The sequence below is a fragment of the Salmo salar genome, chromosome ssa22 (assembly GCF_905237065.1).
Source record: "Salmo salar chromosome ssa22, Ssal_v3.1, whole genome shotgun sequence".
Taxonomy (NCBI): Eukaryota; Metazoa; Chordata; class Actinopteri; order Salmoniformes; family Salmonidae; genus Salmo; species Salmo salar.
In genome coordinates this window covers 62,847,709-62,872,804 of record NC_059463.1, presented here as the reverse complement: position 1 = coordinate 62,872,804, position 25,096 = coordinate 62,847,709, and the positions used below count along the sequence as shown (strand labels likewise).

The 25,096-nt window shown below is 46.8% G+C and overlaps 2 protein-coding genes across 2 annotated transcripts in view; one reads left to right on the top strand and one right to left on the bottom strand.

Moving 5' to 3' along the window:
* Positions 1–990: 990 nt before the first annotated feature.
* LOC123729660 (vegetative cell wall protein gp1-like) lies at positions 991–3,167 on the bottom strand. Its single transcript, XM_045705327.1, has 2 exons — positions 3,137–3,167; positions 991–1,832 (listed from the first exon to the last, which is right to left on the bottom strand). Exons 1-2 carry the CDS (start codon positions 3,165–3,167, stop codon positions 991–993), a joined length of 873 nt encoding a protein of 290 aa, XP_045561283.1.
* The window catches only part of fbln2 (fibulin 2), a 118,414-nt gene continuing 95,943 nt past the window's right edge, over positions 2,626–25,096 (top strand). Inside the window, exons 1-3 of the mRNA XM_045705572.1 lie at positions 2,626–2,884; positions 16,077–16,674; positions 21,352–23,536. Of these exons, the coding sequence (XP_045561528.1) occupies positions 16,204–16,674; positions 21,352–23,536 (2,656 nt within the window). The 5' untranslated portion in view covers positions 2,626–2,884; positions 16,077–16,203. The remainder of the gene's footprint in view (positions 2,885–16,076; positions 16,675–21,351; positions 23,537–25,096) is intronic.

Here is a 25,096-nt window from a genome sequence, read left to right as displayed (position 1 = left end):
CCCAAATTACACAAATGCCCCGAATTACACAAATGACAAGACACGATTCAGTACTTTCAAGTACCACGTATCAAACAGTTATTGCAGTTATATTAAAACCAGGAACATCTGGAGTCCCACTGAAGTCGGTTACGACACCAAACTGCAGTCAGGTCAAGACCCTGCTGAGGACAACGAGCAGATGAGCTTCCCTGGGACAGTTTCTGACAGTTTGTGTCTAAATTCTTTGGTTGTGCAAACTCACAGTTTCATCAGCTGTCTGGGTGGCTGGTCTCAGACCATCCCGCAGGTGAAGAAGACGGATGTGGAGGTCCTGGGTTGCCATGGGTACACGTGGTCTGTGGTTGTGAGGCCGGTTGGACGTATTGTCAAATTCTCTAAAACGACATTGGGAAGCGGTTTATGGTAGAGAAATTAACAATCAATTACATTATCTGGCAACAGCTCTGGTGGACATTCCTGCAGTCAGCATGTCAATTGCTCACTCCTTCAAAACTTGAGACATCTGTGGCATTGTGTTGTGTGACAAAACGGCACATTTTAGAGTGGCCTTTTATTGTCCCCAGCACAAGGTGCACCTGTGTAACGATCCTGCTGTTTAATAAGCTTCTTGATATGCCACACCTGTCAAGTGGTTGGATTATATTGGCAAAGGAGAAATGATCACTAACAGGGATGTAACAAATTTGTGCACAAAATTTAAGAGAAATAAGATTTTTTTTTTGTGTGTGGAAAATGTCTCATGAAGCTCATGAAACATTGAACCAACACTTTACATGTTGAGTATATATTTTTGTTCAGTTTAACAATGACTCAATAATCCATGGCTTCTGGGAATGGTATGAGGTCAAAGAGTTATGGGCGGAGTTAGAAAGTTGGCCGGCAAGAACTATTACAATGAAAATTGACTTTTTTCCAGACATGGCATATGAGGATGCTTAGATACTATTCTCACCAATCATCTTGACAAAACGTATACTTAACTGGAAATCAACCCTCCATCGTTAACACGACGGTCAAATGCTTTATTATCCAAATGTTGAAAGTGTGTGGGCGACAGAGAGAAACTAAATGGTGCAGTTTGAGGTTATGTGGCGGAGAGTGATGTGTGCGCTGGAGATATGGGTGGTGTGAGCAGGGTGGTCTGGGCAGGGTGGTCTGGGCAGAGTGGTGTGGGCAGGGTGGTCTGGGCAGGGTGGTGTGGGCAGGGTGGGTCTGGGCAGGGTGGTCTGGGCAGGGTGGTCTGGGCAGGGTGGTGTGGTTAGGGTGGTCTAGGCAGGGTGGTGTGGGCAGGGTGGTGTGGGCAGGGTGGTCTGGGCAAGGTGGTCTGGGCAGGGTGGTGTGGGCAGGGTGGTCTGGGCAGGGTGATGTGAGCAGGTGGGTCTGGGCAGGGTGATCTGGGCAGGGGGGTCTGGGCAGGGTGGTCTGGGCAGGGTGGTCTGGGCAGGGTGGTGTGGGCAGGGTGGTCTGGGCAGGGTGGGTCTGGGTAGGGTGGTCTGGGCAGGTGGGTCTGGGCAGGGTGGTCTGGGCAGGGTGGTGTGGGCAGGGTGGTGTGGTTAGGGTGGTCTGGGCAGGTTGGTCTGGGCAAGGTGGTCTGGGCAGGGTGGTCTGGGCAGGGTGGTCTGGGCCGGGTGGTGTGGGCAGGGTGGTCTGGGCAGGGTGATGTGAGCAGGTGGGTCTGGGCAGGGTGGTCTGGGCAGGGTGGTCTGGGCAGGGTGGTGTGGGCCGGGTGATGTGAGCAGGTGGGTCTGGGCAGGGTGGTGTGGGCAGGGTGGTCTGGGCAGGGTTGTCTGGGCAGGGTGGTCTGGGTCGGGTGATGTGAGCAGGTGGGTCTGGGCAGGGTGGTCTGGGCAGGGTGGTCTGGGCAGGGGGGTCTGGGCAGGGTGGTCTGGGCAGGGTGGTCTGGGCAGGGGGGTCTGGGCAGGGTGGTCTGGGCAGGGTGGTCTGGGCAGGGTGGTGTGGTTAGGGTGGTGTGGGCAGGGTGGTCTGGGCAGGGTGGTCTGGGCAGGGTGGTGTGGGCAGGGTGGTGTGGGCAGGGTGGTGTTGGCAGGGTGGTCTGGGCAGGGTGGTCTGGGCAAGGTGGTGTGGGCAGGGTGGTCTGGGCAGGGTGGTGCGAGCAGGTTATGTTGTTGCTACCATGTTGTGTTGCTACCATGTTGTGTTTCTACCATGTTGTGTTGCTACCATGTTGTGGTATATATATATATATATATATATATATATATATATATATATATATATATATATATATATATATATATATATATATATATTTGTATATGTATATATGTATGTTAGCAAAGGCCTGATGGTTCTCCGATCTTTGATCAAGTGTACTGTAGCATACTTACATTACTGTAACGGCATTATAGATCATTGTTTATTTATCCAGATTTGAAATTAATTGCAGTGTTCTTTTGTTTCGTTTTACAGAGTAGCACACTGTGAAATCATCTTTGTTACGCTAAACGCCAGTTTGTTACAACACAAACGATACTTTATTTATTTAAACAGGGATATGCCATTTATTTTATTTTATAAAAAAAAATTATGAAAGACCTTCCAATAGTCTTTCCGTAAAGGCGGGCCGGGCCGTTGTTTAGGTTTGTCTGTGAATGGGACAGTCAGTGGAGAGGTAGAGGGGTATGACAGTCAGTGGAGAGGTAGAGGGGTATGACAGTCAGTGGAGAGGTAGAGGGGTATGTCCGTGAGGACTCAGAAAGGGTTGTTCCTCCCCTTTGAATGAATCAAGTAGAAGAGGTCCAGCCAGAGAGAGATACATTACTCAGAGAGCAGCGGTGTTTCGGACGGTATGTCCTGTACTAACCAGCGATTTTACTGCAGCCTATTTTCTTCAATCCCATGGCCTTGCGTGGAAGCCAAGGTAATGCTTTAATAACAGTTTCACCGTTATTTTGAAAGGATTGTGAATAGTCTGACGCGCTTTTGTGGATATTTGTTGCACTTTCAAAATGTCATGGTTTGTGTGTCATAAACTGCGCCTGTCACAGAAATGCATCAACAGTTGAATTTACCTGCTTTAGCGACTCTATGAATGAAAGTCTTTCAACGAGTTAGAAAACGTCTTGGCTAAGTGCTAAACTCTTGATTCCTGAATTCAAATAACGCGAATTACTTTTCCAGCCCGACAAGTCGTTGGACGCCATGTATAGGTATTGCATCTATTGAGAACAAGTAATTTATGACCCATGTCCAAGCTTTTTATATATATATATATACAATAGATTAAGACAAAATCAATGCTGTGAAAGCAGTAGCACAACAACAATAGGTTACAATGCGGACTCTACTGTGTAATGTTGTTGCAAAATATGCAACTGATTGGCAACAATTAATATCAAGAGTTTTGACCAGGATATGAATTGTTGGTTATGGTGTATTGTAGGCCTTAGAGGTGCGCAGGTCACCTCTTTGTTTCTGCACGCAATTGCTAGTAACCCGTCAGCAACCGTCCGACTATATGTGATAAAGTGGAAATCAGAGGCCCGCACCCGACTCGAACCCGCTAATATAGAAAATTTGTTCTAGGCTTGTCAGAAAGATTTTTTTGACAGGGTGCATTTTTTTGTTGCCTGATTTAGATATGTTTCTGATTATAATTTCAGACATTTTGGCTGGCAATTTGTTGCTCAACTTATCTGTAATTAGATATATTCAGCTTCTCTTCTGTAATTATACACTAAACAAAAATATCAATGCAACATGTAAAGTGTTGGTCACATGTTTCATGAGCTGAAATAAAATATCCCAGAAATGTTCGATACTCACAAAAAGCTTTTATTCTAACAAATGTTGTGAACAAATTTGTTTACATCCCCAGTTAGTGATAATTTCTCCTTTGCCAAGACAATCCATCCACCCAACAAGTGTTGCATATCAAGAAGTCTTTTGAGGGAGTGAGCAATTGGCATGCTGACTGCAGGAATGTCCACCGGAGCTGTTGCCAGAGAATTGAAGGTTCATTTCTCTACCATAAGCCGCCTCCAAGGTCATTTTATATAATTTGGCAATGTGTCCAACTGGCCTCACAACCGCAGACCACGTGTATGGTGTTGTGTGTGCGAGCGGTTTGCTAATGTCAACATTGTGACCAGAGTGCCCCGTGGTGGTGGTGGTGGGGGGGTTATGATATGGGCAGGGATAAGCTACGGACAATGAACACAATTACATTTTATCAATGAACACAATTACATTTTATCAATGGCAATTTAAATCCACATAATGCACGGCCCCGTGTTCCAAGAATCTGGACACAATTCTTAGAAGCTGAAAATATCCCATTCTTCCGTGGCTTTCATACTCACCAGACATGACTCCCGCTGAGCATGTTTGGGATGCTCTGGATCGATGTGTACTACAGCTTGTTCCAGTTCCTGCCAAAATCCAGCAATTTCGCACAGTCATTGAAGTGGAGTGGGACAACGTTACACAGGCCACTGTGGTCAAACGGAAATGGTTCCAATCGTTTTTCCACCATTTATTTTTCAGATAAGGGATTTTAGAAACACTTAAAATAGGTCTGTGTTTCATGTAGGTTTACCCTGGCATGATGTTTTGATAACCATGTAAATCTCTCTCGGACAAGGTGACTTTTATCAATATATTCAGCTCTATTTACTCTCAGATTCGAAAAAGCTAATTAGCGTCAAAGTAGACATCATTCAAAACTACAAATCCCTGCAAACTCCCATTCAATTTAACACTAGCAGGGATTTATGAAAGCCACATTAGCAAAGTCACCTTGTCCAAGACATTTAACATTTTTTACCCTGTTTTCGCCCCAATTTTGTGGTATCCAAATGTCTCATTGCTGCAACTCCCATACGGACTCGGGAGAGCCGTGCGTCCTCCGAAACACAACCAAACCAAACCACACTGCTTCTTGACACAATGCCCACTTAACCCGGAAGTCAGCCGCACTAATGTGTTGGAGGAAACACTGTATACCTGGCAACCGTGTCAGCTGCACTGCGCCCGGCCAGCCACAGGAGTCATTAGTGCGCGATGGGACAAGGACATCCCTGCCGACCAAACCCTCCCTTAACCCAGACGACGCTGCGCCAATTGTGTGCCGCCCTATGGGTCTCCCGGTCGTGGCCAGCTGCAACAGAGCTTGGACTTGAACCCTGAATCTCTAGTGGCACAGCTAGCACTGCAAAACAGTGCCTTAGACCTCTGCGCCACTCGGGAGGCCCTTTTTAGAGAGATTTATATGGTCATCAAAACGTCAGGGTAAGCCTACATGAAACACAGCCCTTATTTTAAGTGTTCCTATGGGAAAAATGAATGGTGGAAAAACGATTTAGAACCATTTCCCTTTTTGACTGCTAGGTTTTATGAGTATTATGACTCATACTGTGGTACTATGTCTATACAGTTGACGTCGGTAAAGTTTCCTCTGTCATCTCTGCTTCCCTCGTGGAGCAAAGACGTTTAGGGACCGGGGAGAAAATGCAATAATTCTTAGCTGGTGAAAAAAAAATTGCGCAAAATTTCAATTTTTTTTTAAGGAAATGGAAAGCTGTGAAAACAACCCAACATGTTTCTGATAAGATTTCAGTTCGGCTTGGATGCGTATTTTATTTGGTTTTAAATACGATCAGCTTTTATGATGCTGATAAAGACAACAGCTCTACTGACGCTGTCTAACTGAGCATAAATATTTCTCTACTCCTGTTCCCAAGAACAGGAGATTTATTTCTTTCAGCATCTGGAGAGAATGCCAATGCTCAGTTAGACAGCATCAGTAGAGCTGATAGTTTTACAGGAAGAAGTGCTTAACTCTGCACTATATATTAAGGGGTTAAATGGAAACTGAAATCTGGACACTGACCGTAGGTCTATAACCTCTCACATGGCATCTGAACAGTAGGCTACAGTTCTCTCGATGTCCCCGTCTTGTGACTGGAATATGTAGCGCTTCACAATCATCACACATGGACGTAACCTTTTATCTTCTTTTACCAATTCTTTCCCAAACTGTTTATTTTCTGTCCCTCCCTTCTCTTTATTTTCAACTCTCACTTTCACAGCTTTTCTCTTATTGAATTAAACTCTGATATTGTCCTTTTCGTCACAGTGGATTGTTAACTTTTTCTGCCCGTTCCTTAAAAGCATTTTGGGATTGGCTGTTTGGCTCAGGTACAGCTAAGCTCTGAAGTTCAGGCCGATGCACTAATGCCAGATGGCATAAAATAATGACAAACCTCCATGTAGCCTATAGATATAAATGACACAATAATGATACATTTATGTTTTTTTTTTTTAAAGGTATTGTTTTCTCTTTATTCAACCCGCCCGCCCTTCATCCACACAATATTTCATGACTCTATCCGCGGGGAATGAGAGTTATGAGTCAACCCATGTGTCACTAGTTGGCCTATCCTCAAGACAAATGTACCATTCATCTCCAGGTCATTAAAACAAAGACATTATGTGTCTGAAACCAGATAGAAGGCATATATCCCTTCCCTTGGCTCAGACTGGCTGAATCAGGTTGACATGAGGCAGTAATCAGAAATCAGCTGGACTGGGAGGGGAGGGGAAAGAAGAGATGGAGGGAGGGAGAGGAAAGGAATCCCTGATGTCCTTTGTGTGCCAAGGAATTGCCTGTGACTTTCACTGGGGCTGCAAATTAAATAAAATCAACTCACATTTTGTTTGTATGCTAAAAAAAATATAGAGTAAAAATACAGATGAAACCCTGCAGCCGTGGTTACTGAGTTTTTCCTGAAATCATGGTTCTAGTGTCAGCTGTCTCCTTGGTGATGATATTCTATTAGAACTCAGAAGTCCTTCTGTCTGGAGGGGGTCTGCAGGATGGGCCTTGAGAGAGTGGTCTGGAGGGTAAATGGGTACAGAGTGGTCTGGAGGGTAAATGGGTACAGAGTGGTCTGGAGGGTAAATGGGTACAGAGTGGTCTGGAGGGTAAATGGGTACAGAGTGGTCTGGAGGGTAAATGGGTACAGAGTGGTCTGAAGGGTAAATGGGTACAGAGTGGTCTGGAGGGTAAATGGGTACGGAGTGGTCTGGAGAGTAAATGGGTGGTCTGGAGAGTAAATGGGAACAGAGTGGTCTGGAGGGTAAATGGGTACAGAGTGGTCTGGAGGGTAAATGGGTACAGAGTGGTCTGGAGGGTAAATGGGTACAGAGTGGTCTGAAGGGTAAATGGGTACGGAGTGGTCTGGAGAGTAAATGGGTACAGAGTGGTCTGGAGGGTAAATGGGTACAGAGTGGTCTGGAGAGTAAATGGGAACAGAGTGGTCTGGAGGGTAAATGGGTACAGAGTGGTCTGGAGGGTAAATGGGTACAGAGTGGTCTGGAGGGTAAATGGGTACAGAGTGGTCTGGAGAGTAAATGGGTACAGAGTGGTCTGGAGGGTAAATGGGTACAGAGCAGGTTTCTATATGTTCAGAGTAGAAGAGAGCAGTAGGCTTGGGCAATATACCATTTACCCTGTATACCGCGGTATTTCAAAATACAGACAATACTGTTTAAAAAATTTATTTTTGTGGGGGGTTAGGGGCACCCCTGCTTAGCAGAGGCAGCGAGCTACCCCACTGCTTATAACAAGTTAAGTATAACTATAAAAAATGTGTCAAATAAATTATGTCCAGCACAGGGGTCCAGCTAAGCATTTGGCTTGCTAACTTGCTAGCTAAGTGGCTAGATGTCAAGATCAGACTTCTTGGTTACTGTAGAGACATTCTAGCCTGAGTACCAGTCTTCTGCTTACATGTCACTCCTTGGGTGTTTCTCAATATGCATACTACCGTGCTCCACACTCTCATGCTCCGAGTGCATTCTCAAGTACGTTTTCTCGAGTACGTTCTTGTGAGGACGAGAGTGTGGAGAACATATAAAACATTACATTTGAGAAGCACTCCCTCTACTGTATTACCTCACGCTGCACCTCCCTCTACTGTATTACCTCACGCTGCACCTCCCTCTACTGTATTACCTCACGCTGCACCTCCCTCTACTGTATTACCTCACGCTGCACCTCCCCCTACTGTATTACCTCACGCTGCACCTCCCTCTACTGTATTACCTCACGCTGCACCTCCCTCTACTGTATTACCTCACGCTGCACCTCCCCCTACTGTATTACCTCACGCTGCACCTCCCTCTACTGTATTACCTCACGCTGCACCTCCCCCTACTGTATTACCTCACGCTGAGCAGCACTCCCTCTACTGTATTACCTCACGCTGCACCTCCCTCTACTGTATTACCTCACGCTGCACCTCCCCCTACTGTATTACCTCACGCTGAGCAGCACTCCCTCTACTGTATTACCTCACGCTGCACCTCCCCTACTGTATTACCTCACGCTGAGCAGCACTCCCTCTACTGTATTACCTCACGCTGCACCTCCCTCTACTGTATTACCTCACGCTGCACCTTCCTCTACTGTATTACCTCACGCTGCACCTCCCTCTACTGTATTACCTCACGCTGCACCTCCCTCTACTGTATTACCTCACGCTGCACCTCCCCCTACTGTATTACCTCACGCTGAGCAGCACTCCCTCTACTGTATTACCTCACGCTGCACCTCCCCCTACTGTATTACCTCACGCTGAGCAGCACTCCCTCTACTGTATTACCTCACGCTGCACCTCCCCCTACTGTATTACCTCACGCTGCACCTCCCCCTACTGTATTACCTCACGCTGAGCAGCACTCCCCCTACTGTATTACCTCACGCTGCACCTCCCCCTACTGTATTACCTCACGCTGCACCTCCCTCTACTGTATTACCTCACGCTGAGCAGCACTCCCCCTACTGTATTACCTCACGCTGAGCAGCACCTCCCCTACTGTATTACCTCACGCTGAGCAGCACTCCCCCTACTGTATTACCTCACGCTGAGCAGCACTCCCCCTACTGTATTACCTCACGCTGAGCAGCACTCCCCCTACTGTATTACCTCACGCTGAGCAGCACTCCCCCTACTGTATTACCTCACGCTGAGCAGCACTCCCCTCTACTGTATTACCTCACGCTGAGCAGCACTCCCCCTACTGTATTACCTCACGCTGAGCTGCACTCCCCTCTGCTGTATTACCTCACGCTGAGCAGCACTCCCCCTACTGTATTACCTCACGCTGAGCAGCACTCCCTCTACTGTATTACCTCACGCTGAGCAGCACTCCCTCTACTGTATTACCCCACGCTGAGCAGCACTCCCCCTACTGTATTACCTCACGCTGAGCAGCACTCCCCCTACTGTATTACCTCACACTGGGCAGCACTCCCCCTACTGTATTACCTCACGCTGAGCAGCACTCCCCCTACTGTATTACCTCACGCTGAGCAGCACTCCCCCCTACTGTATTACCTCACGCTGGGCAGCACTCCCCCTACTGTATTACCTCACGCTGGGCAGCACTCCCCCCTACTGTATTACCTCACGCTGAGCAGCACTCCCTCTACTGTATTACCTCACGCTGAGCAGCACTCCCTCTACTGTATTACCTCACGCTGAGCAGCACTCCCCCTCCACTGTATTACCTCCCGCTGAGCAGCACTCCCCCTACTGTATTACCTCACGCTGAGCAGCACTCCCCCTACTGTATTACCTCACGCTGAGCAGCACTCCCCCTACTGTATTACCTCACGCTGGGCAGCACTCCCCCTACTGTATTACCTCACGCTGAGCAGCACTCCCCTTACTGTATTACCTCACGCTGAGCAGCACTCCCCCTACTGTATTACCTCACGCTGAGCAGCACTCCCCCTACTGTATTACCTCACGCTGAGCAGCACTCCCCCTACTGTATTACCTCACGCTGGGCAGCACTCCCCTTACTCGGCAGTTGTTGTGTTGTTGCCATTCTGTACCTGTCCCGCAGGTGTGATGTTCGGATGTACCGATCCTGTGCAGGTGTTGTTACACGTGGTCTGCCACTGCGAGGACGATCAGCTGTCCGTCCTGTCTCCCTGTAGCGCTGTCTTAGGCGTCTCACAGTACAGACATTGCAATTTATTGCCCTGGCCACATCTGCAGTCCTCATGCCTCCTTGCAGCATGCCTAAGGCACGTTCACGCAGATGAGCAGGGATCCTGGGCATCTTTCTTTTGGTGTTTTTCAGTCAGGAGAAAGCCCTCTTTAGTGTCCTAAGTTTTCATAGCTGTGACCTTAATTGCCTACCGTCTGTAAGCTGTTAGTGTCTTAACGACCGTTCCACAGGTGCATGTTCATTAATTGTTTATGGTTCATTGAACAAGAATGGGAAACAGTGTTTAAACCCTTTACAATGAAGATCTGTGAAGTTATTTGGATTTTTACGAATTATCTTTGAAAGACAGGTTCCTGTTAAAGGGACGTTTATTTTTTTGCTGAGTTTAGCTAACCAGATAGTTTAAAAGTAAAAAAATGACCTAAAAGTAATACAAGGTAGATGTAAAGTCTTCGTGGGTAGCTAGCTATCTAACAATTTATTTGTGGCCATCTGGCTTGCAAGCCCTGATTTGATTGATTTACTATGTATGGGCTTGCAATGTACGCACACTACAGTGTGTATTGTAGGCAGATAAACATGCCAAAATGAACACAGCATGTATTTGTTAACATATCAAGATAAAATATTGACTTATACCTTCCCAAAAGAAACACAACCTGCTTCAACTCTGATTCTCACAGTAACACCATGAAGGTCTGAGTTACTGTGGGGTTACTGTGAAGTTATTGACTGAGTCCCAAATGGTAACCTCTTCCCAATTAAGTGCACTACTTTTGACCAGGGCACATAGTGCTATGGTCAAAAGTAGTGCACTAGATTGGGAATAGGTTGTCATTTGGGACAAAGCTTATGTTCCCTACAGTAAGCACAGTAGAAAACACATTTATGAGACAGAATGTTGTTTACTCTCTCGCTCTCTTTCAGTCTCTCTCTCTCCTATTCCAGTGACCACAGCTATAGAATAATATCATTTTTGTAATCAACTGCCAACAAAACTGAGAAAGCAGACAGACAGACAGCATTTTTAATTAACAAGGCTAGAGGACATCTTTGACCAAATAGCCATGATGATGTGGCCCTCACACACACACACACATATATATATATATACAGTTGAAGTCGGAAGTTTACATACACTTAGGTTGAAGTCATTAAAACTCGTTTTTCAACCACTCCACAAATTTCTTGTTAACAAACTATAGTTTTGGCAAGTCAGTTAGGGCATCTACTTTGTGCATGACACAAGTTATTTTTCCAACAATTGTTTACAGACAGATTATTTCACTTGTATTCACTGTATCACAATTCCAGTGGGTCAGAAGTTTACATACACTAAGTTGACTGTGCCTTTAAGCAGCTTGGAAAATTCCCAAAAATGATGCCATGACTTTAGAAGCTTCTGATAGGCTAACTGACATCATTGGAGTCAATTGGAGGTGTACCTGTGGATGTATTTCAAGGCCTACCTTCAAACTCATTGCCTCTTTGCTTGACATCATGGGAAAATCAAAAGAAATCAGCCAAGACCTCAGAAAAGAACTGTAGACCTCCACAAGTCTGGTTCATCCTTGGGAGCAATTTGCAAACGCCTGAAGGTACCACGTTCATCTGTACAAACAATAGTATGCAAGTATAAACACCATGGGACCACGCAGCCGTCATACCGCTCAGGAAGGAGACGCGTTATGTCTCCTAGAGATGAACGTACATTCGTACGAAAAGTGCAAATCAATCCCAAAGATACAAAGATTGTACTTTTTGGAGAAATGTCCTCTAGTCTGATGAAAGAAAAATAGAACTGTTTGGCCATAATGACCATCGTTATGTTTTGATGAAAAAGGGGGAGGCTTGCAAGCCGAAGAACACCATCCCAACCGTGAAGCACGTGGGTGGCAGCATCATGTTGTGGGGGTGCTTCGCTGCAGGAGGGACTGGTGCACTTCACAAAATAGATGGCATCATGCTACGGCATCAACACTTAAATCACTGGATGCTACTTATTATTGCGCACTTAGGTTTATTACAGAACTCACCACTGTGTTTTATGTCAAAATGTGGGTTGGACTTCGCTGTTCATGAGACGAGAACAACATGCTCTTGTGTTTGTCTATAAGCACTTCTGAATAAGCTACCTTCTTATTTATCATCACTCATCAATATTAGAATTATAATTCCTAAAACCAGGTCTCAAGCATGGATTACACTTGAGGCCCATGCGATTTCCACAGAGTTGGGTATGGCTGCCTTTTCCTGTTACGCTCCTTGCCTATGGAATAGCCTGCAGACTAAACTTAAACTTCAGACTCTTGTCCCCCTTGCCCATTTTAAATATTTATTGGAGGATTTTTATTTTTGTATTGCTTGTAACTGTTTCGGGTAATGCAAGTTCTTGTGCTGTTAGGGAAATAACCTGTGTGTAAATGTCTCTCTCTAAACCCCTCTCTATTTCCCTCCCTCTGTTGCTGTATTTCTTTCTGTTATCTGTGATCGTTTGTTTGTCTTGTTTAGTTTCTTAATCATTGTACCAAAACTGTATGTGTAAACGCCCAGCTGTAAAGAGACCTTGGTCTCAGTCTGTTGTTGATATAAAGGTAGAATAATAGTAATAACTATTATAATAATAATAATAATAATAATAATAATAATATATATAATTATAATAATAACAGCTGGAGCTGCGTGTGAGTGTTGCTATGGTGACCAGTGAGCCGAGATAAGGCGGGGCTTTACCTAGCAAAGACTTATAGATGACCTGGAGCCATTGGGTCTGGCGACGAATATGAAGCGAGGGCCAGCCAACGAGAGCATACAGGTCACAGTGGTGGGTAGTATATGGGGATTTGGTGACAAAACGGATGGCACTGTGATAGACTGCATCCAATTTGCTGAGTAGAGTGTTGGAGGCTATTTTGTAAATGACATCGCCGAAGTCAAGGATCGGTAGGATAGTCAGTTTTACGAGGGTATGTTTGGCAGCATGAGTGAAGGAGGCTTTGTTGCAAAATTGGATGACAATTGTAGACTTCATTTTGGATTGGAGATGCTTAATGTGAGTCTGGAAGGAGAGTTTACAGTCCAACCAGACACCTAGGTATTTGTAGTTGTCCAAATATTCTAAGTCAGAACCGTCCAGAGTAGTGATGCTGGACGGGCGGGCAGGTGTGGGCAGCGATTGGTTGAAGAGCATGCATTTAGTTTCACTTGCATTTAAGAGCAGTTGGAGGCCACGGAAGGAGAGTTGTATGGCATTGAAGCTCGTCTGGAGGGTAGTTAACACAGTGTCCAAAGAAGGGCCAGAAGCATACGGAATGGTGTCGTCTGCGTAGAGGGGGATCAGAGAATCACCAGCAGCAAGAGCGACATCATTGATGTACACAGAGAAAATAGTCGGCCCGAGGATTGAACCCTGTGGCACCAGCATAGACACTGCCAGAGGTCCGGACAACAGGCCCTCCGATTTGGCACACTGAACTCTATCTGAAAAGTAGTTGGTGAACCAGGCGAGGCAATCATTTGAGAAACCAAGGCTGTTTAGTCTGCCGATAAGAATGTGGTGATTGACAGAGTCGAAAGCCTTGGCCAGGTCAATGAATATAGCTGCACAGTATTGTCTCTTATCGATGGCGGTTATGATGTCGTTTAGGACCTTGAGCATGGCTGAGGTGCACCCATGACCAGCTCGGAAACCAGATTGCATAGCGGAGAAGGTATGGTGGGATTTGAAATGGTTGGTAATCTGTTTGTTAACTTGGCTTTCGAGGACCTTAGAAAGGCAGGGTAGGATAGATATAGGTCTGTAGCAGTTTGGGTCTAGAGTGTCTCCCCCTTTGAAGAGGGGGATGACTGCGGCAGCTTTCCAATCTTTGGGGATCTCAGACGAAACGAAAGAGAGGTTGAACATTCTAGTAATAGGGGTTGCAATAATTTGGGCGGATAATTTTAGAAAGAGCGGGTCCAGATTGTCTAGCCCGGCTGATTTGTAGGGGTCCAGATTTTGCAGGTCTTTCAGAACATAATTTATCTGGATTTGGGTGAAGGAGAAATGGGGGAGGCTTGCACAAGTTGCTGTGGGGGGTGCAGGGCTGTTGACCGGGGTAGGGGTAGTCAGGTGAAAAGCATGGCCAGCCGTAAAAAAAAATGCTTATTGAAATTCTCAATTATCGCAGATTTATCGGTGGTGACAGTTTTTCCTAGCCTCAGTGCAGTGGGCAGCTGGGAGGAGGTGCTCTTATTCTCCATGGACTTTACAGTGTCCCAGAACTTTTTGGAGTTTGTGCTACAGGATGCAAATTTCTGTTTGAAAAAGGAAAAAGCTAGCCTTTGCTTTCCTAACTGCCTGTGTATGTTGGTTCCTAACTTCACTGAAAAGTTGCATATCGCGGGGGCTAGCCGATGCTAATGCAGTACACCACAGGATGTTTTTGTGCTGGTCTAGGGCAGTCAAGTCTGGAGTGAACCAAGGGGTATATCTGTTCCTGGTTCTACATTTTTGGAATGGGGCGTGCTTATTAACACCCCGGCCATCCCTGATCCACATCCCTAAAAAAAAGGTATCTGTGACCAACAGATGCGTATCTGTATTCTCAGTCATGTGAAATCCATATATTTAAGCTTTATTTATCTAGGCAAGTCAGTTAAGAACACATTTTTATTTACAATGACGGCCTACCCCGGCCAAACCCTAACCCGGACTACGCTGGGCCAATTGTGCACCGCCCAATGGGACTTCCAATCACGGCCGGTTGTGATACAGCCTGGAATTGAACCAGGGTCTGTAGTGACACCTTTAGCACAGAGATGCAGTGCCTCAGACCGCTGCGCCACTCGGGAGTCCTCCCTTACATGAACTGTAACTCAGTAAAATCTTTGAATTTGTTACGTGTTGCATATATATATATTTTTGTTCATTATAGATGGCATCTTTGACCAAATCGCCATGGTGATGTGGGCCTTGCAGATGAATGTCTCTCTGATATGTGGGGAGCCTGCATGTCTGTATGTATGTCATGCTACTGGCATACTGGGTGAAGCATACCTGGGTTCAAATACTATTTGACATCGTTTACCTGGCTTGATGAACCAACAGAAAAGTCCTGAAACTGTAAACCCCGCCCACATCTGGCACACCAGGCAGTCTAGAGGAAACGCTCAAAGAAAGATGTTGAATACTATTTGAACCCAGGCCTGGTGAACTAATAAACTGGACAGATGTTGAATATTATTTGAACCCACGTCTGGTGAACTAATAAACTGGACAGATGTTAAATATGATTTGAACCCATGTCTGGTGAACTAATAAACTGGACAGATGTTGAATATTATTTGAACCCATGTCTGGTGAACTAATAAACTGGACAGATGTTGAATGGTATTTGAACCCAGGTCTGGTGAACTAATAAACTGGACAGATGTTGAATGGTATTTGAACCCAGGTCTGGTGAACTAATAAACTGGACAGATGTTGAATGGTATTTGAACCCAGGTCTGGTGAACTAATAAACTGGACAGATGTTAAATATGATTTGAACCCATGTCTGGTGAACTAATAAACTGACATAGAACCCAGGTCTGTTGAACTAATAAACTGGACAGATGTTGAATGGTATTTGAACCCATGTCTGGTGAACTAATAAACTGGACAGATGTTGAATGGTATTTGAAAGCAGGCCTGGGGGATAGAAGGGTGTAGTCATACTAATAGCAGGTCTCTGGACCAGTCACCCAGCAGTAGTGAAAGAAATGGGACAGACCAGAACCTGGGAGTTCAACTATTAATCCAGATGTTGGTGTGTGTGTCTGTGTGTAAATGTAAATTTTTCTCTCTCTAAACCCCTCTCTCTTTCCCTCTCTCTCTCTCTCTAAACCCCTCTCTATTTCCCTCCCTCCAACACCCCCCCTCTCTCTCTCTCTCTCTCTCTCTCTCTCTAAACCCCTCTCTCTTTCCCTCTCTCTCTAAACCCCTCTCTATTTCCCTCTCTTTCCCTCTCTCTCTCTCTCTCTCTAAACCCCTCTCTATTTCCCTCTCTCTTTCCCTCCCTCCAACACCCCCTCTCTCTCTCTATCTGTCTCCCTCTCTTTCTCTGTAGAGTGGTAGTGATTCTTGAGAACAGAGATAGTGTGTCTGAATCCTTGAGGAAGACTACAAAGCCAAACCTCAAAACACTGTGAAAAACATCTTCACTCCTCATAGCTTTCAATCCATCTGGTGTCATCATGGCTGGTCTCCCACCAGTTGAACAGACATTATATCAAAGTGCCCTTGTCCTCCTCCTGCTGAGTGTGAGTGGTAGCCTGGGCCAGAAGGACTGTACAGGTGTAGACTGCCCTGATCTGAGTAACTGTATTGAGGAGCATCTGGAAGCTGAGGCTTGCTGTACTACCTGCGTTCAGACTGGTTGTACCTGTGAGGGTTACCAGTACTACGACTGTGTCCACGCCGGCTTTAAGAATGGACATGTTCCCGAGGGGCAGTCCTACTTCGTGGACTTCGGGAGTACAGAGTGTTCGTGCCCGGAAGGCGGCGGCCGGATTGGCTGTCACTTCATGCCCTGTCCTGACGTACCTGCTAACTGCATCGAGGTGTCTGAGCCGGCTGACGGCTGTGTCACCTGCGAACGTGTCGGCTGTGTCCATGACAACCAGAAGTACGAGGCCGGACACTCCTTTCACCTTGTTGCCTGTGAGGTCAGTCTGGTTCTTTCTACCTTTACCTGTGAAGTCTGTCGGTTATTTACCTTTACCTGTACCCTTGTCCCTTTTGCCTGTGAAGTCTGTCTGCGACCTGTCTGCTACCTGTCTCCTGTCTGCTATTCTAGCACATTGGCTGTCTATCTACCTTTACCTGTGAAGTCTGTCTGCTTCCTGTCTGCTACCTGTCTGCTACCTGTCTACAACCAGCGACCTGTTTGCTACCTGCTACCTGTCTGCTATTCTAGAACATTGGCTGTCTATCTACCTTTACCTGTGAAGTCTGTCTGTCTACCTGTCTGCTACGTGCTACCTGTCTGCTATTCTAGCACATTGGCTGTCTATCTACCTTTACCTGTGAAGTCTGTCTGTCTACCTGTCTGCTACGTGCTACCTGTCTGCTATTCTAGCACATTGGCTGTCTATCTACCTTTACCTGTGAAGTCTGTCTGTCTACCTGTCTGCTACGTGCTACCTGTCTGCTATTCTAGCACATTGGCTGTCTATCTACCTTTACCTGTGAAGTCTGTCTGTCTACCAGTCTGCTACGTGCTACCTGTCTGCTATTCTAGCACAATGCCTGTCTTTAGGTGCCGTTCCAGAGATGGTGTGGTGAACTATAGTTTAGATCTCAAACCAACTTTTTGGTCAATAGATTCTCAATGTCTTCCCAGCAAAACAAAATGGCTTCTGTGAAAGTTCCCAATCGTGCCGATGATTATAGAATGTTTGTATAAATCATTCGCCTGATGTTGCAAGAGCGTTCCTAGAACACATTTAAGCTATAGGTTCCGAAAACACTGTCCAGTTGGGATGACGTTCATACAATGTTTAAATTATGTTGCACAGGACATTCCCTTAATGTCATAAGAATGCTGACAGAACAGCTGGTCTAAGTTCTTTAAAGGTACCCAGAACATTTCATTAACTTATGAGAGTTGTCTGGGTTTTTGCAAGAACATTCTTGTGACCTGTTCCCACAAGAAATGGGTAACCAGTGAAGAACAAACACCATTGTAAATACAACCCATATTTATGTTTATTTATTTTCCCTTTTGTACTTTAGCTATTTGCACATCATTACAGCACTGTATATATACATAATATGACATTTGAAATGTCTTTATTCTTTTACAAATTTTGTGAGTGTAATGTTTACAGTTATTTTTTTTTAATTGTTTACTTCACTTTTGTTTATCTATTTCACTTGCTTTGGCAATGTAAAAATATGTTCCCCATGACAATAAAGCCTTGAGAGAGAATTACACAGATGCACAGACTGCAGGAATGTCCACCGAAGCTTTTGCCAGAGAGCCGCCTCCGATGTTGTTTTAGAAAATGTTGCAGTACGTCCCACCGGCCTCACGACCGCAGACCACGTGTAACCACGTGTAGCCAGGACCTCCACCTCCGGTTTCTTCACCTGCGGGATCGTCTGAGACCAGCCACCCGGACAGCTGATGACACTGTGGGTTTACACAACTGAAGAATTTCTGCACAAACTGCCAGAAACCGTCTCAGGGAAGCATATAGTCCTTACCAGGATCTTAACCTGACTACAGTTTGGCGTCGTAACTGACTTCAGTGGGCAAATGCTCCCCTTCAATGGCCACTGGTGTGTTGGAGAAATGTGCTCTTCACAGGTGAATCCCGGTTTCAACTGTACCAAGCAGACGGCGACGGCTGTTTGGCCGAGCGGTTTGCTGATGTCAATGTTGTGAACAGAGTGCCCCATGGTGGAGGACAATGAACATAATTGCATTTTATCGATGGCAATTTGAATGTACAGAGATACCGTGACGAGATCCTGAGACCGATTGTCGTGCCATTCATCCGCCACCATCAGCTCATGTATAATAAGCATGATAATGCACGGCCCCATGTCGCAAGGATCTGGACACAATTCCTGGATGCTGAATATGTCCCAGGCCTGTATACTCGCAAGACATGTCACCCATGGAGCATGTTTGGGATGCTCTGGATCGACGTGTACGACAGCGTGGTCCAGTACCCACCAACATCCAGAAACTTAGCACAGCCATTGAGGAGTGGGGCAGCATTCGACAGGCCACAATCAACAGCCTGATCACCTCTATCGAAAGGAGATGTGTCGCGCTGCATGAGGCAAATGGTGGTCACACCAGATACTGACTGGTTTTCTGATCCACACACCTACATTTTGTTTTTAATGGTATCTGTGACCAATAGATGCATATCTGTATTCCCAGTCATGTGAAATCCATAGATTAGGGCCTAATGAATGTATTTAATTTGACTGATTTCTTTATATAAAATTGTTGCATATTGCGTTAATATTTTTGTTCAGTGCCTTTGGAAAGTATTCAGACCCCTTGACTGTTTCCACATTTTGTTACGTTACAGCCTTATTATAAAATGTATTAACTAGTTTTTTTCCCCCTCATCAATCTACACGCAATACCCCATAATGACAAAGCAAAAATTAGCACATTTATTACAAAACTTTATTTAACTAGGTAAGTCAGTTAAGAACTAATTCTTATTTGCAATGACGACCTTGTTCAGGGGCAGAACGACTGATTTTTACCTTGTCAGCTCAGCGATTCGATCTAGCAACCTTTCGGTTACTGACCCAACGCTCTAACCACTAGGCTACCTGCTGGTTACTGGCCGAGCGCTCTAACCACTAGGCTACCTGCTGGTTACTGGCCCAGCGCTCTAACCACTAGGCTACCTGCTGGTTACTGGCCCAGCGCTCTAACCACTAGGCTACCTGCTGGTTACTGGCCCAGCGCTCTAACCACTAGGCTACCTGCTGGTTACTGGCCCAGCGCTCTAACCACTAGGCTACCTGCTGGTTACTGGCCCAGCGCTCTAACCACTAGGCTACCTGCTGGTTACTGGCCCAGCGCTCTAACCACTAGGCTACCTGCTGGTTACTGGCCCAGCGCTCTAACCACTAGGCTACCTGCTGGTTACTGGCCCAGCGCTCTAACCACTAGGCTACCTGCTGGTTACTGGCCCAGCGCTCTAACCACTAGGCTACCTGCTGGTTACTGGCCCAGCGCTCTAACCACTAGGCTACCTGCTGGTTACTGGCCCAGCGCTCTAACCACTAGGCTACCTGCTGGTTACTGGCCCAGCGCTCTAACCACTAGGCTACCTGCTGGTTACTGGCCCAGCGCTCTAACCACTAGGCTACCTGCTGGTTACTGGCCCAGCGCTCTAACCACTAGGCTACCTGCTGGTTACTGGCCCAGCGCTCTAACCACTAGGCTACCTGCTGGTTACTGGCCCAGTGCTCTAACCAGTAGGCTACCTGCTGGTTACTGGCCCAGTGCTCTAACCACTAGGCTACCTGCTGGTTACTGGTCCAGCGCTCTAACCAGTAGGCTACCTGCTGGTTACTGGCCCAGTGCTCTAACCAGTAGGCTACCTGCTGGTTACTGGCCCAACGCTCTAACCCCTCTTCCATCTGGCCACTCTACCATTAAGGCCTGATTGGTGGAGTGCTGCAGAGATGGTTGTCCTTCTGCAAGGTTCTCCCATCTCCACAGAGGAACTCTGGAGTTCTGTCAGAGTGACCTCCCTGAACAAGGCCCTTCTCCCTTGATTGCTCAGTTTGACCGGGCGACCAGCTCTAGTCTTGGTGGTTCCAAGCTTCCATTTATGAATGATGGAGGCCACGGTAGCTGGAGACTTATATCTCCCTCACTAACTTTAAGCATCAGCTGTTAGAGCAGCTTACCGATCATTGCACCTGTAAATAGCCCATCTGTAAATAGTTACCTCATCCCCATGTTGTAATTAATTGTTTTGCTCCTTTGCACCCCAGTATCTCTACTTGCACATTCATCTTCTGCACATCTATCACTCCAGTGTTTAATTGCTAAATTGTAATTATTTCGCCACTACGGCCTATTTATTGCCTTTCCTCCCTAATCTTACTACATTTGCACACACTGTATACAGACTTTTCTATTGTGTTATTGACTGTACGCTTGTTTATTCCATGTGTAACTCTGTGTTGTTTGTGTCGCACTGCTTTGCTTTATCTTGGCCAGGTCGCAGTTGTAAATGAGAACTTGTTCTCAACTTGCCTACCTGGTTAAATAAAGGTGAAATAAATAAATACATAAATATACTGTGTTCTTGGGGACCTTCAATGCTGCAGACATTTTTTGGTACCCTTCCCCAGATCTGTGCCTCGACACAATCCTGTCTCAGAGGAATTCCTTCGACCTCATAGCTTGGTTTTTGCTCTGACATGCACTGTCAACTGTGGGACCTTATATAGACAGGTATGTGCCTTGCCAAAATCATGTCCAATCAATTGAATTTACCACAGGTGGACTCCAATCAAGTTTTTGAAACATCTCAAGGAAATTGTGGAACATTGTGTAACCTATGTGAATATCACAAGACTATTCTTGCCACATCCCAGACTACTCCCATAACTTAATTAAATGCTCTGGGAACATTTTAAAGAACTAAGACCAGGTGTTCTGCCAACATTCTTACAACATTAAGGGAATGTCCTGTGTAACCTAACTTAAACATTGTCATCACAACGCTCTAACGATGTTCCACCAGGTGTTCTAGTAATGTTGTAACAAGGTTCTAATGATGTTCCACCAGGTGTTCTAGTAATGTTGTAATGTCTGTTTTAACAAGGTTCTAACGATGTTCCTCCAGGCGTGCCACTGTCCGTCCGACGGAGGTCAGCTGATGTGCTACCCTGTCCCAGACTGTGATCCCAGCAACCCCGGTGACCCCCACAAACCCATGCTGGCCACCATACAGGAGGGTCACCCTGGACACCCTACATATCCCACTATCCGTCCCTACAACACACAGGACAAACTGAGAGAGACGGAGAGAGACAGACATGCTAAACCCCCCTACAACACACAGGACAAACTGAGAGAGACGGAGAGAGACAGACATGCTAAACCCCCCTACCTCACACAGGACAAACTGAGAGAGACGGAGAGAGACAGACATGCTAAACCCTCCTATAGCACACAGGATACACAGGCTATAGGCGTACCCCCCTACAACCGTCCTCCATACCCTTTCAACGGACCAAAACGTCCACCATCCAACAGCCCACACGTCCTCCCGTTCCCGTTCGATGCCCCTATTCCCTCGGACCACCTGCCCCTGTTCAAACCAGACCACATGACTGAGGATAGGGACTATGACTACCCTACTACGGACGCATCAGAACCCCCTGTGAATGATCCGGTCTACCCTACGCCGTCCTCCTCTCTCATCTCTGTCTCCTACCCTGGGACACGGGAAACACAGCCGCGGCACGACAGAGGTAATAGTAAGAGCTATGATAAGCCTGATGATTGGGCTGATAAGGGCTACGGTAACGAGGGATATGATAGTAGAGATAAGCATGAGTTGAGGGAGATATATGGAGTCCATGAGCCAACCACAGACAGTATGGTTACAGACAGAGTAGGACTGAGAGACAGGCTAGGGCAGACAGACAGGCTAGGGCAGACAGACAGGCTAAGGCAGACAGACAGGCTAAGGCAGACAGACAGATCGACAGAGACAGACAGATCTCAGCGTATAGGTAGGGTGAAGCTGACAGACAAGCTGAAGAAAACAGACAGGTTGATGACATTTGAACTTTACAAGGCCACCACAGACGGGTTCGGAGAGACAGGCAGCCCAGTTACTGACAGCCCAGTGACAGTAGAACAGACCACTTCTAGCCAGCTTGAAGACACCACAGTAGAGACCAACTCCCGCAGTACCAGCTCCAGCCACCAGGATACCACCTCGACCTGGAACAGACCCTCGGAGAGCCAGATTCACCCTCACTCTCAAGGGGCCAGGGCTGGGGACGCACTGGAGAGCTGGGATAGAGGGATGGAGGGGGAGCAGGAGGAAGAGGAGGAGGAGGAGGAGAGAGTAGATTCATTGGAGAATACCACAGGACCTGGGTGGAGAGACGTGTCTTATGATGTAGATTTGGATAAACAGGGGAGGAGAGGAGGAGGAGAGGAGGAGAGAGAAAGGAGAGAAGAAGAGAGAGAGAAGAGTACCCCTAGCAACCATGTGAAGGTTGCAGGTGTCAGAGAAGCTGGAAGTCACCAGGACAACACTGCAGTAGAACACAGTACTACACCCCCCAGAAGTCACCAGGACAACACTGCAGTAGAACACAGTACTACATCCCCCAGAAGTCACCAGGACAACACTGCAGTAGAACACAGTACTACATCCCCCAGAAGTCACCAGGACAACACTACAGTAGAACACAGTACTACATCCCCCAGAAGGAATCAGGACCACACTACAGTAGAACACAGTACTACATACCCCAGAAGGAATCAGGACCGCACTACAGTAGAACATAGTACTACATCCCCCAGAAGGAATCAGGACCGCACCACCCACAGGAAGCCTCACAAGGAGTATGAGGTCCACACAGACAGAACTATATATCCAAGACTGCCTGACCACAACACAGTCAGAACTACAATCCCAAGACAAGCTGAGCACCACAGCCTCAACAGACAGCCGGATCACCATACCCTGACCAGGAAGCCTGACCCCCATGCAGTCAGAACTACAACTCCCAGAGAGCTGAACCACCACACAACCCACAGACAGCCTGATCCCCATCACCCAGCTCCCAGGGACCCAGAGCAGCACCATACTCCTTCCAGGGTGAGATTCAGCCCAACCAGCCAGCCTTCTCTCAGGGTATCAGCTGACCTAGGTCACCACGGAAGTGAGCCTCTCCACAAGCAGTCCCAGACACTATTCAACCTGCAGAGCAATGATGCGGAGGACCATGAGAAGGAGGAAGAGGAGAGGGGATATGTTCCAGTCTTTCTCCCAAAGACTCAGGAGGGTGAGTAAAACACTTGACTGAACCTGGACGTTCTTGACTGAACCTGGACGTTCTTGACTGAACCTGGACGTTCTTGACTGAACCTGGAAGTTCTTTATTGTTTAGTATCTGGAAGCTGAGTGGGTTGAAAGCGCCATAGTTTTAAAGTTAAATGAGTGGCCAGGTTCATAATGTGGACAAAGATCCAGGTGTTTCTGTTGGCAGCTGTATGTCTGGTCCAGGTGTTTCTGTAGGCTGCTGTATGTCTAGTCCAGGTGTTTCTGTGGGCAGCTGTATGTCTGGTCCAGGTGTTTCTGTTGGCAGCTGTATGTCTGGTCCAGGTGTTTCTGTTGGCAGCTGTATGTCTGGTCCAGGTGTTTCTGTTGAGGCAGCTGTATGTCTGGTCCAGGTGTTTCTGTTGGCAGCTGTATGTCTGGTCCAGGTGTTTCTGTTGAGGCAGCTGTATGTCTGGTCCAGGTGTTTCTGTAGGCAGCTGTATGTCTGGTCCAGGTGTTTCTGTAGGCAGCTGTATGTCTGGTCCAGGTGTTTCTGTTGGCAGCTGTATGTCTGGTCCAGGTGTTTCTGTTGGCAGCTGTATGTCTGGTCCAGGTGTTTCTGTTGGCAGCTGTATGTCTGGTCCAGGTGTTTCTGTTGAGGCAGCTGTATGTCTGGTCCAGGTGTTTCTGTTGGCAGCTGTATGTCTGGTCCAGGTGTTTCTGTAGAGGCAGCTGTATGTCTGGTCCAGGTGTTTCTGTAGGCAGCTGTATGTCTGGTCCAGGTGTTTCTGTAGGCAGCTGTATGTCTGGTCCAGGTGTTTCTGTTGGCAGCTGTATGTCTGGTCCAGGTGTTTCTGTTGGCAGCTGTATGTCTGGTCAAGGTGTTTCTGTTGGCAGCTGTATGTCTGGTCCAGGTGTTTCTGTTGTCAGCTGTATGTCTGGTCCAGGTGTTTCTGTTGGCAGCTGTATGTCTGGTCCATGTGTTTCTGTTGGCAGCTGTATGTCTGGTCCAGGTGTTTCTGTTGGCAGCTGTATGTCTGGTCCAGGTGTTTCTGTTGGCAGCTGTATGTCTGGTCCAGGTGTTTCTGTTGGCAGCTGTATGTCTGGTCCAGGTGTTTCTGTAGGCAGCTGTGTGTCTGGTCCAGGTGTTTCTGCTGATGCAGCTGTGTGTCTGGTCCAGGTGTTTCTGTTGGCAGCTGTATGTCTGGTCCAGGTGTTTCCATTGGCAGCTGTATGTCTGGTCCAGGTGTTTCTGTTGGCAGCTGTATGTCTGGTCCAGGTGTTTCTGTAGGCAGCTGTGTGTCTGGTCCAGGTGTTTCTGCTGATGCAGCTGTGTGTCTGGTCCAGGTGTTTCTCTTTTGGCAGCTGTATGTCTGGTCCAGGTGTTTCTGTTGAGGCAGCTGTATGTCTGGTCCAGGTGTTTCTGTAGGCAGCTGTATGTCTGGTCCAGGTGTTTCTGTAGGCAGCTGTATGTCTGGTCCAGGTGTTTCTGTAGGCAGCTGTATGTCTGGTCCAGGTGTTTCTGTTGGCAGCTGTGTGTCTGTTCCAGGTGTTTCTGTTGAGGCAGCTGTATGTCTGGTCCAGG